Source organism: Eptatretus burgeri, chromosome 5, assembly GCF_056783735.1.
Source record: "Eptatretus burgeri isolate ZD-2024b chromosome 5, Ebu_testis_v1, whole genome shotgun sequence".
In the NCBI taxonomy this organism is placed as follows: Eukaryota; Metazoa; Chordata; class Myxini; order Myxiniformes; family Myxinidae; genus Eptatretus; species Eptatretus burgeri.
In genome coordinates this window covers 107728323-107741236 of record NC_140965.1, presented here as the reverse complement: position 1 = coordinate 107741236, position 12914 = coordinate 107728323, and the positions used below count along the sequence as shown (strand labels likewise).

Here is a 12914-nt window from a genome sequence, read left to right as displayed (position 1 = left end):
TTGTTTCCGCGCGCGCGCACGCACGCACGCACGCACGCACACACGCACGCACACACGCACGCACGCACGCACGCACGCACGCACGCACACACGCACTTTTAACGACACCAGTTTTTCCCTCTCACCTTCCTGTGCGGTCGGCCGAATGAAAGTTTTTGCCTCGAGTATTTCACAAACGTGCTGGACAGGGCTGAGTTTCAACCGAATGTGAATTTGACAGGAATTTAGGTTGAGGGATCAAGTCATAACTTGCCTACTCTTCACCAAAGACATCGTGGGATATTTAACATCTACCAGCTAATGCTAGCAGACGAGAAACCAGCTTAATGTCTATGTGAGGGACGGCACCACTTTGTGATGCAATGTCGTGCCTGTAAAACACCAATCCTACAGTTTATAGTCAGGTCAGGAATCAAATCTGGGTTAGACAGGTAAAAGGTAAGGAAGCTACCTCTACACCATCCTGTTGAAAATATATTCCATTTTCAACACGTTTCATGCAATCAACGTTATCATGTACCATGCCCGATGCAGCGCGTTGGTGCTGATGAAGCAGCTACCTGGCTACAATCCTGGTGGGGTTGTCACTCCGACACAGGATGTCAGGACAATAATTTGGAATTGGTCATGATGTTGGTGATAGCTTGCCTACTCTTCCTGAAGGAGACCATGGGATCTTTAACGTCCGCCAATTAATGTTGGCAAATGTGACACCAAGTTTAACATCCATCTGAGAGACAACACACACATTGATGAATCACCCTGCCTGTGAAACACCAGGATGACAGTTTATAAACGGGTCAGGATTCAAACCCAGGCGAGACAGCTAAGAAGGGAGTGTACGTATGTTGAAGCTTCATGCAATCACCAATTACAATTCAAAATGTCCAAGTCTGCACATATATAATTGTTTCAAAGGGTTGTGAATTGAAGCTTCATCCTACCAGTGGTGAAATGGGTGGTAACAGGAGCACTGTACTTCCTCCCCAGAATCGACTGGATGGTTACAGTGTGCTTGGTCAAGCGGCTCAGATCTTCCAATCTCATCGAAGTTTCATCCTTATCAAGTTCGTGTTCCTGTGAATAAGAGCCGATCCAAATTAAAAGCCAATTATAAATTGATACAAAAAAAAAATTCACTGTATTCTGTTCTGTAAAGCACACTTGAATGAGACAGCAGTGTCGGTGAATAATGTGTGTATTTCTGGAAATGGTCCATACCTGCACTTCACCTCTATCTGACTCACAAAGGAGAAGGTAACCGCTTACTTCTGCAGAAGGAGGGTGCCAGGAAACGAGTGCACTTTCTCTTGTAATCTCAGTCACTTCCAGGTCATGAGGAGAGCTGATGCCTGTGAGATTAGTTGAGAACCTTAAATTATTTTTTTTACATCATCAGTGTTTTGGCTTCTTTCTTCAACTAGTATACCCGCTCCCCATGGGATATTATAAGCTCATCTGGAATTGGAATTCCAGATAAGGTATTATCATCGTGCACCATCCATCCATCTGCCCGTCTCCTATTTCGACTTCTTTGGCCAAACCGGTGGACCAATCTGGCTTAAATTTAGCAGCAAGGTTCTGCTCCTGACTGGGAATGGGGATTGCAAAGCTCGTTCTAGTAACGTGACTTTAAGTAGGTCAAAATGGCAGACTTAGTAAATTCCTTCAAAAACCTTCTTCTCCAAACCCACCAGTCAGAATGCTACCAAGTGTGTGTTACAACATGAGGCCAGGGTGGAGATATTAAATTGTGGATGTCATGACCAGAAGTGTGTCAAAATGGCCGACTTTGTCAATTTGTGGGAAAAAGCACTTAAATACCTTTTTGAAATCTTATTCTCAAGACCCACCAGTCAAAATGCTACCAAATTTTGGTTAAAACATTAAGCCAGGGTAGGGATGTTAAATTGTGGAGGTCATTATGATCACATGATGTATGTATATATATATATATATATATATATATATATATATATATATATATATATATATGTATATGTATATATATATATGGATATGTATATGTATATATATATATATATATATATATATATATATATATATATATATATATATATACATATACATATATATGCCTCATGTGTGCAAGGAAGAAGAGAAGGGACTGGAGAAGAAGTATGACAGCAGGGGAGGTGAAGAACTCCCTCAGTGAGGCTGTCTTGGATCTTTATCTGAAGTTTTGTATTTGATAAGATAATCCACCCTTCCTTCCCTCTGCAGTCCTCCATTTCACATGTATTCTTCCAGCAACACCCTCCTTGTGAAATTATGAAAATCAAGGATCACTGTACACTTCACCACCTCAGGTCCTCATACATCCATCCATATCCATGATCCTGTTTACAAGTCTGGATGGAGGATGGGCTAACCCTCATTTCTGGTCACTCGTTCCCTTGTTGCATTCACATATTGTTATCTTGCTGTCGGTAATTTGCCTTTTCCCATCGCTCTTCCATGAGCCCAGACTTTAAAAGAAAATAAAAAATAAAAAAATCTGCAAGTGCAGTAAAACACAAACAAAGCCGTACAAGATCACCTGTTGTAAAGATGACAGAGATGGTCTTGCTCTCCTGAAATCGGTGGATGGCATGCAATGACACATCATACGTTGTGGTTGGCTCCAGATCGAATAAGTAGTGGTGAGTGGTTTTCCCTGGAACCTCCACTTGTGAAATAGGCTCTGCCAGAATACCAAACAGCAAGGTACATCACATTGGTGATTACGGTGTAAGAAGCTGTGCAGTTTTACCATATATGTTGGATAATGCAAACATTCTTTTGCTCAATAGCACAGCACCATTCGCTGGTGAGTTTGGGTCATTGAGGACCTTGCTTTGACATCTTGTAGTGCATGGCCTCTTATATAATGCATTGTTAATTGATGTTTGATCCCAACAAGTTAATGGCCAGACCACGATTTTCCTGGGATATTCAAGATAACGACTGCTCAATTTGATTTTCAAATAATTTTGCATCTTATAATTATTATCAGAAAGGTAGTTAATGCCTCCTATTCTGTGATCCAAACACTTTAACTATTTACATTTCTGGGATTTTATCCCCCATCCACCTGTAAAAACGAATAATTAAAAGCAGCAAAAAAATTGTCCGATAAAAACCCTTTTTGTATGATCCTACGAGAGCAATTTTCCCAGTTGGTATCGCACATCACCATATTTTATCTCGCATGCACTTGGAACATTACTTTTGCAATTCTCAATAAGTTATCAACAAGCGGCTTTTACAACCGAGCATGAAAAACCACAACCAATACCATCGTCGGTTGAAATGATGAGGAAGTAGCTTTCTGTCTTGGCGATTGTAGGGGTCCAGACGAGTAAAGCATCGGTGGCAGTCACGTTCAGGACGTTCAAAGTTGATGGACAGTCCATAGCTATCACAGTACAATGCAGGCAGTACATTTCAGTATAAAGGACACGTTTATTTTTTTGAAACAAACGTCAAGGTAATGGTGCAAATGTAAATTATAGAAGTATTACAAATGACGTATTCCAAACATAAACACTTGTAAACTCCCAAGTTTTATGATGTACTGTGTATATATATATATATATATATATATATATATATATATATATATATATATATATATATATATATATATATATATATATATATATATGAATGTGCAAAGATGAATAACAAAGGCAGAGTAGGGAGATTTGATGGGAAGCAGGGTTGGAGAACGGTAACAGACAGGGAAAGGATAAATGAACACAGAAAACGTCAACGGCACTTTCAACTGACACTGGAAAGGCACTTGGGTGGAGCGCATACCTCGACCAGGCTGATCAGTTTAAGATTTGTATCCCACGGATAGGCCGGATCTGGATTCAGACTTTGAAAATCTAATTGGCTTGCTCTCATCACTTAACCAACTCATCCATCAAGTTTAGTCTGAATCCGTCCACAACTTTTTGAGATATCCTGCTCACAGACACAGACAAAAAGGGATGAAAACATATCGTCCGTCCACCTTCGGTGGCGAAGGTCATGACCTCTTCGACGTTTACAATTGTTGAAGCCTCATGACGTCACCTAGGAAGGTAAAAACCTGGTATGGTGTTGTGCAACGCAAGATATGGTCGGATGAAATTCTGTCAAGAATCAAAAGCCAGAACCAGATGTCTTCTTATCTAGTTTTTAGGTCATCTCATCTTGATTCTCGAAGAGATGGACTTATATAATGGGTCGTGATGTACTTCCTTATCACCTAGCTGATTGTTCTGAAACTTGACAAATGAGTACGAGACAGTAACCTCCACAATCAGTCAGGCTTCGGCTTTTTATTTTGGATGGGGGTGGGGGGGGGGGAGGTTACCCCCGAAACTTCGGATCTCGAGTTTTGCTACTCCTCCCTTATTACCTGGCTGATTGTTCTGAAACTTGACACATGAATACAACATAGTAGCCCACACAATCACCCAGGCTTCGATTTTGCATCATGTGGGCTCCCATTGGGGGTTACCTCCCAAAATTTCAGATCCCTATCTTTGCTACTCCACCTTTATCACCCGGCTGATTGTTCTGAAACTTGACACGTGGATACAAGATAGTATCCTGCACAATCGCTCAGGCTTCGATTTTTTTCATTTCAGATCATGGGGCTTCCCGGGGGGGAGGTGAGGGGGGGGAAGGGCTACCCCCTGAAACCTCTGATCCCTACTCGTCCCTTGTTCAGCAACCAATTGCTCTGAAACCTGAAACAGCCCTTCTCCTTAATAGTCTGCAGGATTGCTCCATCTTAGATTTTTCGATTTCAGATCAGGGGGACTCTCAGGGGGATTCCCCCAAATCTCACCCTGTAACTTTAGGTACCAGGAGATCGAGTTCGCCTGCGTTCGAATCTCAGTCTGATCTATAACCTCAAGAGATGACCATCAGCCCACTCAGGGCTATTTGTTTCTATTTCTCCAGTATCTTCCATTTTTGGATGGTTGGACGATCCTCCTCGTATGGTCAAGTGCATAAGATGGCCAAGGCAGATTATAGTATTGTCTTCCTAACTGTATTTCTACCACTGTGTTTTTATTACCTCTGCTACCAAAGGTGGACGAGGTTATGTTTTAACCCCTGACTGTCTGTTTGTTTGTCTGTCTGTGATCAGGATATCTCAAAAAGTTGTGGACGGATTCAGACGAAATTTGGTGGACAGGTAGGGTGTGTGACTAGAACGAATTGATTAGATTTTGGTGAAGATCTGGATCTGGAATATTTTAAATTAATCTTCACCATTGAGAGATAATGCCTCTTGTTGGCTTAATGGGTAGGGTGGGCTTGAGATCCCAGGTTCCTGAGTTCAAATGCCCCTTTGCTGTTGAATTAATAACAGGTGGGGTTGACTCTGCCTGTCATCCTTCTGAGCTTCGCAAAATGAGTGCCAGCTTGCTGGTATCTTGTGTCGGAGTGGTGACATGTCCAGGATTGTACTCGATAGCCAAGGAAACTGCTTCGGCAGCACCAATGCTCTGCCCAGGTTATGGTTCCAATGGATGGATGGATTGAGAGATAGGTCCAAAAACGATAGATAGCATGATATTTCAAAAAGTTGCAGATGAGTTGATTAGGTGAGAAGAATAACCTGATTCGACTTTGGTTCAGATATGGATGCAAATCCGGCCCATCAGTGGGATACAAAATGTAAACTGTTTATCCCAGCGGAGGTATGCACTCTACAGAGTGCAGTTCTTGTTTAGTTCGTGTTTTCCCGGTAGATGCTTTTGTTTTCCAATTCAACTATGGCTTTCCTCAAATGTTAAAGCCCATGGCAATGATAACGAAGATAATACAAGCTTCTCAATAAAGCTTAAAGGGAAAAGTAAAAATAAATGAAGAATCGATATTGTTTTTGTTTTGGTAGTCATTTTGAAGCATCTTTGAGCCATTTTTCACCTACACTTTACAAGTATGAGTAAAAAGTGGTCCTTTTGACCACCATATGAAAACCAAGCAATGGATTTCAATAAGTTAATCACAATGGGTTTCCTTTGTAGAGCATGTTGAAGCTATATTAATCTCACCCCCAAAGTCTCATTTTAAATGTGGAATCCTGAGTTCATAAAGGTGGGTGATGCATTGCAATTTTGAACAAGGCCCAGCTCAGAGTGGCCATAAGGTCTATTCTTGCTGTACTAATGATGTCGTACCTGTGGTAACTATGCTGTAAACAGCGTTGCTCTCTCGCCCTCGCTTTACTGACACCAGGGCAATCTCGTACTCAGTGGCCGGTGTCAGATCGACAAGTGTGTAGGAGGTAAGAGGTGGTGTTATTTCAAAACTGCCTTCGTGGTCTATTTTACACAAGGTATAAGAAAAACAAGTGGCCAATAAATTTCCTTTCAACTTGAATCACACAAAACAACGTATTCTTTGTTCGTATCAAATAATTTCACGATGAAGTAAAAGTAAAGGGTGGGGGAAACTGACCAAAAAAATAATAATTGAGCAGCAAAAGGGCAAAGAAAGGGAAATGGAAAAAAGGAGGTTAAACCAGGTAGAAATAAGAGTCTTGCAGGAAAGAGGGCCATAAAAATATGGGTGTTGTTCAGGTTGCTCAAAATTACACCATTTTAATGCACAAAATGTCATACTGAAAACTGCGAGTAGAGCATTTAATTTGGTACCACAGTTTGACAATGTGTGAACCAACTGATTTCCTCACCACCATCTGAGGATGTGAAGGAGAGGCGGTATGCGTCTGGCTCTGGGGCGGATGCTTCCCAGGTGACCAGCACCAAATTCTCCGTCACGTTCACGTATGCCAGACCACGAGGAGAGTCCAACACTGAGCAGAGAAAAGCAATTACCGCATGAACGGAGAGAAATTGAAATCAGAGCTTTGTCTTTATTTTAGGCAAGTTGATTTAAAAGTGCTGGGTTACGTACCCGACCTACCTGTTTGCCCTCACCCTCTTGTAAACCACTTTCCTTTCTCTCCCTTTTTAACCCTAATTGTGTACCTCTTCTGCCAATCCTTCTCCAGATCTTTCAACACAAAAAGAAAAGCTGAAAGGAACGAATTAAAAAGAATGCCATGCTCTCATGCTATGAATTGTGATCTATATTGCTGGTGTTCTCTTGGTTCAGGAAGACCCACACATGTTCTGTGCTGGCATGGTGTATTACTGCAATGAACAGGCTCGATGGGTAAGAATACCCTTTCTTCTGAGTCTTATGTACTATAGGTTTGCTAAACTATAGATTTGCTCTCCATCCGTCCGTCCGTCCATCTGTCCATCTCACCCATGGTTCTTCAGACGTTTTTCCCATACCCTTTAACACAGGGGTTCCCAACCAGGGGGGAATCCCCCACGGGGGGAATTTTATGGTTTCAGGGGGGAATTGGGACCATAGATTGGCAGACTCAAACTGTTGGAATATAGATCTCTCCACAAGCTACAATTCTGCAGTTGGTACATAATCTACAGGACATCACACTTTATTGAATAAGGTGTGATGTTCTGTAGATTATTTTCAATCTATAGAATTGTAGTTTGTTTTTAATATAATCTGTGACATTCAATAAAGTTTATTGAATGTCACAGATTAAATTAAAAATAAAGATAAATATTTCGCTTTTTTATCTGTGGGAATATTCCATTTATAGTTATCTTTGATTTATTCTTGTTTTTATTCACAGAATTTGGAGCCCATCATGAGTGTCAAAAAAAAAGAGGGTACAATGATTCATACGTTAAATATGGATTCACATCCATAATCATCAATGGATAAGAAAGGCCTCAATGTGTTATTTGCAGCAAAGGTTTGGCAAATGAGTCTATGAAACCAACAAAGTTGAAGCAACATTTGCAGAATGTTCATTCTCAACACAAGGACAAGGACAAAAGCTTTTTTGAACGTCATGGGAATGCTCTCAAAAAGATGAAGCTGGATTCAACAGGGGAATTTCAACAAATGAACCAAAAGGTTATTGAAGCTTCTTATGTCGTTGCACTGGAGATAGCAAAGCAGAAAAAACCACATACAATTGGGGAAACTTTGATCAAACCTTGCGCACTCAAAATGGTGGAAATTGTGTTGTCTGCAGCATTTGGCTTATTTTTAATTCAACTTGATGAATCGACTGATGTGGCATCGTGTTCCCAGTTACTGGTGTTTGCAAGATATGTTCACTCAGGTTCATTTAAAGAGGAGTTTCTCTTTTGTTCTAATCTTGAAACAACTACTAACACCTCAGATATTTTGGAAAAGGTTCATCTTTCTTTGAATCAGAAAATATTTTGTGGGATAATGTCTGTGGGTGCTGTACAGATGGAGCACCAGCTATGTTGGGGACAAAATCTGGATTTCAAGTTTGTGTGAAAAAGCGAGCTCCAAAAGTGAAAGGCATTCATTGTATGATCCATCGTGAGGCACTGGCCTCAAAAACACTTCCAGCTCCACAAGGGAAGGTTTTGGATCAAACAATTCAAATTGTGAATTTTGTCAAAAGAGGAGCTCTCAACTCACGACTTTTCAAGCAGTTATGTATTGACATGGATGAAGGCTATCATTTGCTTCTTTCCCACACAAATGTTCGATGGCTTTCAAGAGAAAATGTAACAGAGTGAGTATTTGAGCTTAGAGATGAGCTCAAATTATTTTTTGAAGTTCAGGGTAAGATGAAATTTTTTGCCTGGCTGAATGATGAGGAATCGATCATGCGCCTTGCCTATTTGGTTGACATTTTTGAGCAGCTGAATAAACTGAATCTTCAGATGCCAGGAAGGAATACAAACATCATAAAATTCATGGATTCCTTGAAAGCTTTCATGAGCAAGCTAGAAAATTGGAAGAGAAAGTTCAAGATCAAAAATGTTGCAATGTTTGAGAAACTGTCATCAATTCTTGTTGCTGGTGGTGAAGACCACGTGCTTCCAGAATTTGCAAAAACATGGAATTTTGCAGCATTTGACAGCACTGGAAAATGAATTCAGCCGATATGTTCCTGAACTCAGTGACGAAGAGTTGGATTTAGTGCGAAATCCATTTAAATTGTCAGTTGAAAAAGTTCCTGATGATTGTGAAGATGAATTTCTGGAGCTGAAGACTGATTCGGGAGCATGAGATATGTTCGATGAGAAATCAATCACAGAATTTTGGCCCTTGATGTGCGATTCCTACCCAAAAGTGGCAGAAAGAGCTATCCATGCATTGCTTCCATTTGTGTCGACATATCTTTGCGAGTCAGGCTTTTCAACTCTTGCAAATGAAAACGAAGCAACAAAGTAGATTGGAGGTTGAAAATGACCTTCGTTTGTGCCCTTTCAAGCACTCCTTCACATATCCAAGAATTGGCGAAGAAAAAACAATTACAGGTTTCTGAATGAATTAATCTTCATCTTCATCAGAATAAAATGAATTACAATACCCTGGCATTCTCTTGAACTTTTTGTTTATTGAAGTATGCTTCAGTAACAATAGTCTGTTAAGTAATTAATTATGAATATAAAAATAACTACTTTTATTCAAGTTTTATAAATCCATCAACATTTTCGATAGCTACTAAATTTGTAAAACTCCACGAGAAAAATAATCCAAGTAAATGTATATGTACAAATAGAGAAAAAATAAAAGATTTTCAATATTATATGCATATTATTTGGAATGTACCTTTTGAGTCAAACAATCTTGGAAAGGGGGGAATGACATTCTGACATATGGTGAAAAGGGTGCATGGGGCAAAAAAGGTTGAGAACCACTGCTTTAACATATTCAACTGAAATTTGGTAAATGACTTTACTATGTTAAGTTACAGAACAAGTTCGAGTTTCACTGCGTTTCATCACCTTTTCACCGATTTATGCCATTTTTGAACTTAGAAAAATATCACATTGGAATGGGATATGTGTGCAAAGCAATTTCGCTCTTGTTTTCCTTATATTTCCTGCATTTTATCAAATTAAGTGTGGATACATTGTATCTTTTAACCAGAGTGGTGTCAAAGCCACCCAATGCTCACCTGTTTATACATTAATCGTTTTTAGCATGCCTGTTTGAAGAACAGAGAGCTATCGCAATACCGCCGGCGTGAGCGTAAAAATGTTAAAGTTTTTGGTGCAAGTTATTTCCTTTCAAATATTTTTATCCACCACACTATTTTTTACTGATTACAATACACAAATACATATATTGCTTTAAAATTATTTGGATCAGACTTCACTGCAATGCTTTATAAAAAATATTATTAGACTAGTCTTTTAAAAACGATAAATGTATAAACAGGCGAGCATTGGTTGGCTTTGACACCAACTCTCTGGTTAAAAGACGAGTCTAATAATATTTTTTATAAAGCATTGCAGTGAAGTCTGATCCAAATAATTTTAAAGCAACATATGTATTTGTATATTGTAATCAGTATAAAATAGTGTGGTAGATAAAAACATTAGAAAGGAAATAACTTGCACCAAAAACTTTAACATTTACACGCTCACGCTGACGCTCATGCCGGGGGTATCGCGAAAGCTCTCTGTTCTTCGAACATGCGAGCTAAAAATAATTTGGTTATCTTTCTGAACATGCTCATTGAAGTGGAAAGTTATTGAAAGTTTCGGATGAGAAAATGAGATGACATATCGTCTTCAGGTTAATTCAAGGAAATAAATTTACTTGTTGAATCATTGTGTACATTTGGTGTATTTCAATTATGTCTGAAATGTCACCGATTTTTTTTAAAAAAAGGAAGCAGATAATCTGAATTATTACGATGTTTCACATTGTTTGAAAGAAAGACTGTTTCTGAGACAATATGTCTTCAAAAACAAATACATATTTGGAGGTGAGAGATGTGGTGAGGTGTTAAATGCATTTTTGTTTTCATTTTTGTGATGATAATGATGGTAATAATAATAATAATTAACCCACGTTGGACTTACTCCGAAATGGGGGCTTATGGATCTGGTCTCGATTTTCGTGTCCGTGCATGCGTCCGCAACCATATATTGAACATGGATGGACCAATTTTATTTGTACTTGGCAGTAAGACAACACATTATGCTATACATATGCACATCATTTTGTTTCGTGATGCGATCAAAGATGGCTGACTGGTGGCCATTTTGTTACTTAAATGTTTGCATTTCATGAACAATGTTTTAAGATACTTCGGGTTGAATTAATTGACAACTAGGCCACTTTTCACTCTTTTGAACACCTATTTTTTTTTAAATACAATTGCTTGGTGACCCTACAATTTTTTTAATTCTTTATTTTATTTATAAATACCTACACCATGAAGCATATTTCATGGAAAAAAACAAATTGACTACTCTTTTCAATTTCATCCCAACAACCTTTAAGTACAGTTTACAAAAACTGATCAAACAGCATTTTCAACTGAATGATAATTTCATATTATCTACAGTTATATAATTTATTTTATACATAAATAAATATTATTAAATGGTATACTTTTTGTGTAATTCAGTACGTCTCCCCCAAAATATATGAACATTGAATCCCTTCTGCGAGAAATTTGCATTCCCAATTGAAAACATCATAATGTCACACCACCTATCTTACACAATATAACTACGTGACCGACATCATTAATATTCATGACCGAATAACCCAATCGTACACAAACTTCCATGTCACAAGACCACTCAAGTCAGTAGCGAGTACACATAAATCTTGTAAACATGAGCTAGCCCTTTAACTCTGTACAACAAAATTACTAAAACCACAGGAGCGCTGATATTTTATGGCTTTTTCTTCTTGTTAATAATATTATATGTTCTCTTACAAGGAATGACAATGCAGGAGGAGGTCATTAGGACCATCAAAGTCTGTGTAATGGTTGCCAACCTATAATTGTTCGTCCATGCCCTGTCCTTTTCGTTTGTCTGTCTTATAGTCTGTTTGTCCACACAGAACGTATGTGTATTGAATACATAGTCATAACTTGCAGTCCGGGATGGGCTGCCATCTGTTAAAAGTAAATAAAGATAGAACGTCAAATTCACAATCACTTCCCCCTTTTTGTTCCCTTATCCTTACTATAATTAGCAGACTGGTGTTTGTGTGTTTGTATGTTTGTCATGCTACAACTCCTACAGTTGTGGGTCGATTACATCCAGACTTGCAACATAGGATCAGCATGACCTCAATAAATATATAGGGTTGTTTTTATCATTGCCGGTGGTCTTGTGGGGGGGGGGGGAGAAGGAGGGGGACGTAAATTCTCGATGTAAATGTGTATCGTGTAGCGCCGCCTTCAGGTTGGAGAGGGTGTTACAAGTCTCCATTTACAGTACAGCATTCCTGTCCCCACATTTTCCAGTGCAGTGATGTGTCTTGAATTATAAGCAGAAGGTATGTTTTTGCTTCAAGCACATAACTTCATGGGTTAATTTTTTTTGCCTATGCAGAGCTGTCAGTTGCCTATACACTGCCCAAATAAAGGTATGCGTCATAAGAACATGTTGCATGCTTTGAACAAGATCGTCTGCTGGTCATGATAATGATAACAACAATAACAATAACAGCGCGATGTTGCCGCGCTGTAATAATAATGATCACGATTCATAATAATGATAATATTGATCATGATAATCTGTATATGATGAAGTAAGCATGTGTGTGTGTGTGTGTACACACACACACACACATACACACACACACACACACACACACACACACACACACACACACACACACACACACACACACACACACACGCACACGCACACACACACACACACACACACACACACACACACACACACACACACACACACACACGTCTAGCCATGAACCCACGTGACTATACGTCACTTAATTACATTCAGTTTGAACGTCAGTTGCACTGTGACCTTTAGACCCTTTAGACAACTTAGTTATTTTTTGTCATGTTAAATCCCTTTCGACTC

The 12914-nt window shown here is 39.1% G+C and overlaps 1 protein-coding gene across 6 annotated transcripts in view; it reads right to left on the bottom strand.

Annotated features, from left to right (window-relative positions):
• Positions 1 to 12914, bottom strand: part of LOC147027121 (tenascin-R-like) — a 140212-nt gene that overhangs the window by 7614 nt on the left and 119684 nt on the right. For 5 of the 6 annotated variants that reach the window (XM_085883289.1, XM_085883292.1, XM_085883291.1 and 2 more), the window contains 6 exons: positions 6707 to 6829; positions 6192 to 6335; positions 3299 to 3418; positions 2561 to 2704; positions 1222 to 1352; positions 945 to 1077 (listed from right to left, as the gene is read on the bottom strand). In XM_085883289.1, coding sequence (XP_085739415.1) covers positions 945 to 1077; positions 1222 to 1352; positions 2561 to 2704; positions 3299 to 3418; positions 6192 to 6335; positions 6707 to 6829 — 795 coding nt within the window. The remainder of the gene's footprint in view (positions 1 to 944; positions 1078 to 1221; positions 1353 to 2560; positions 2705 to 3298; positions 3419 to 6191; positions 6336 to 6706; positions 6830 to 12914) is intronic. The other variant, XM_085883290.1, reaches the window with a different exon arrangement.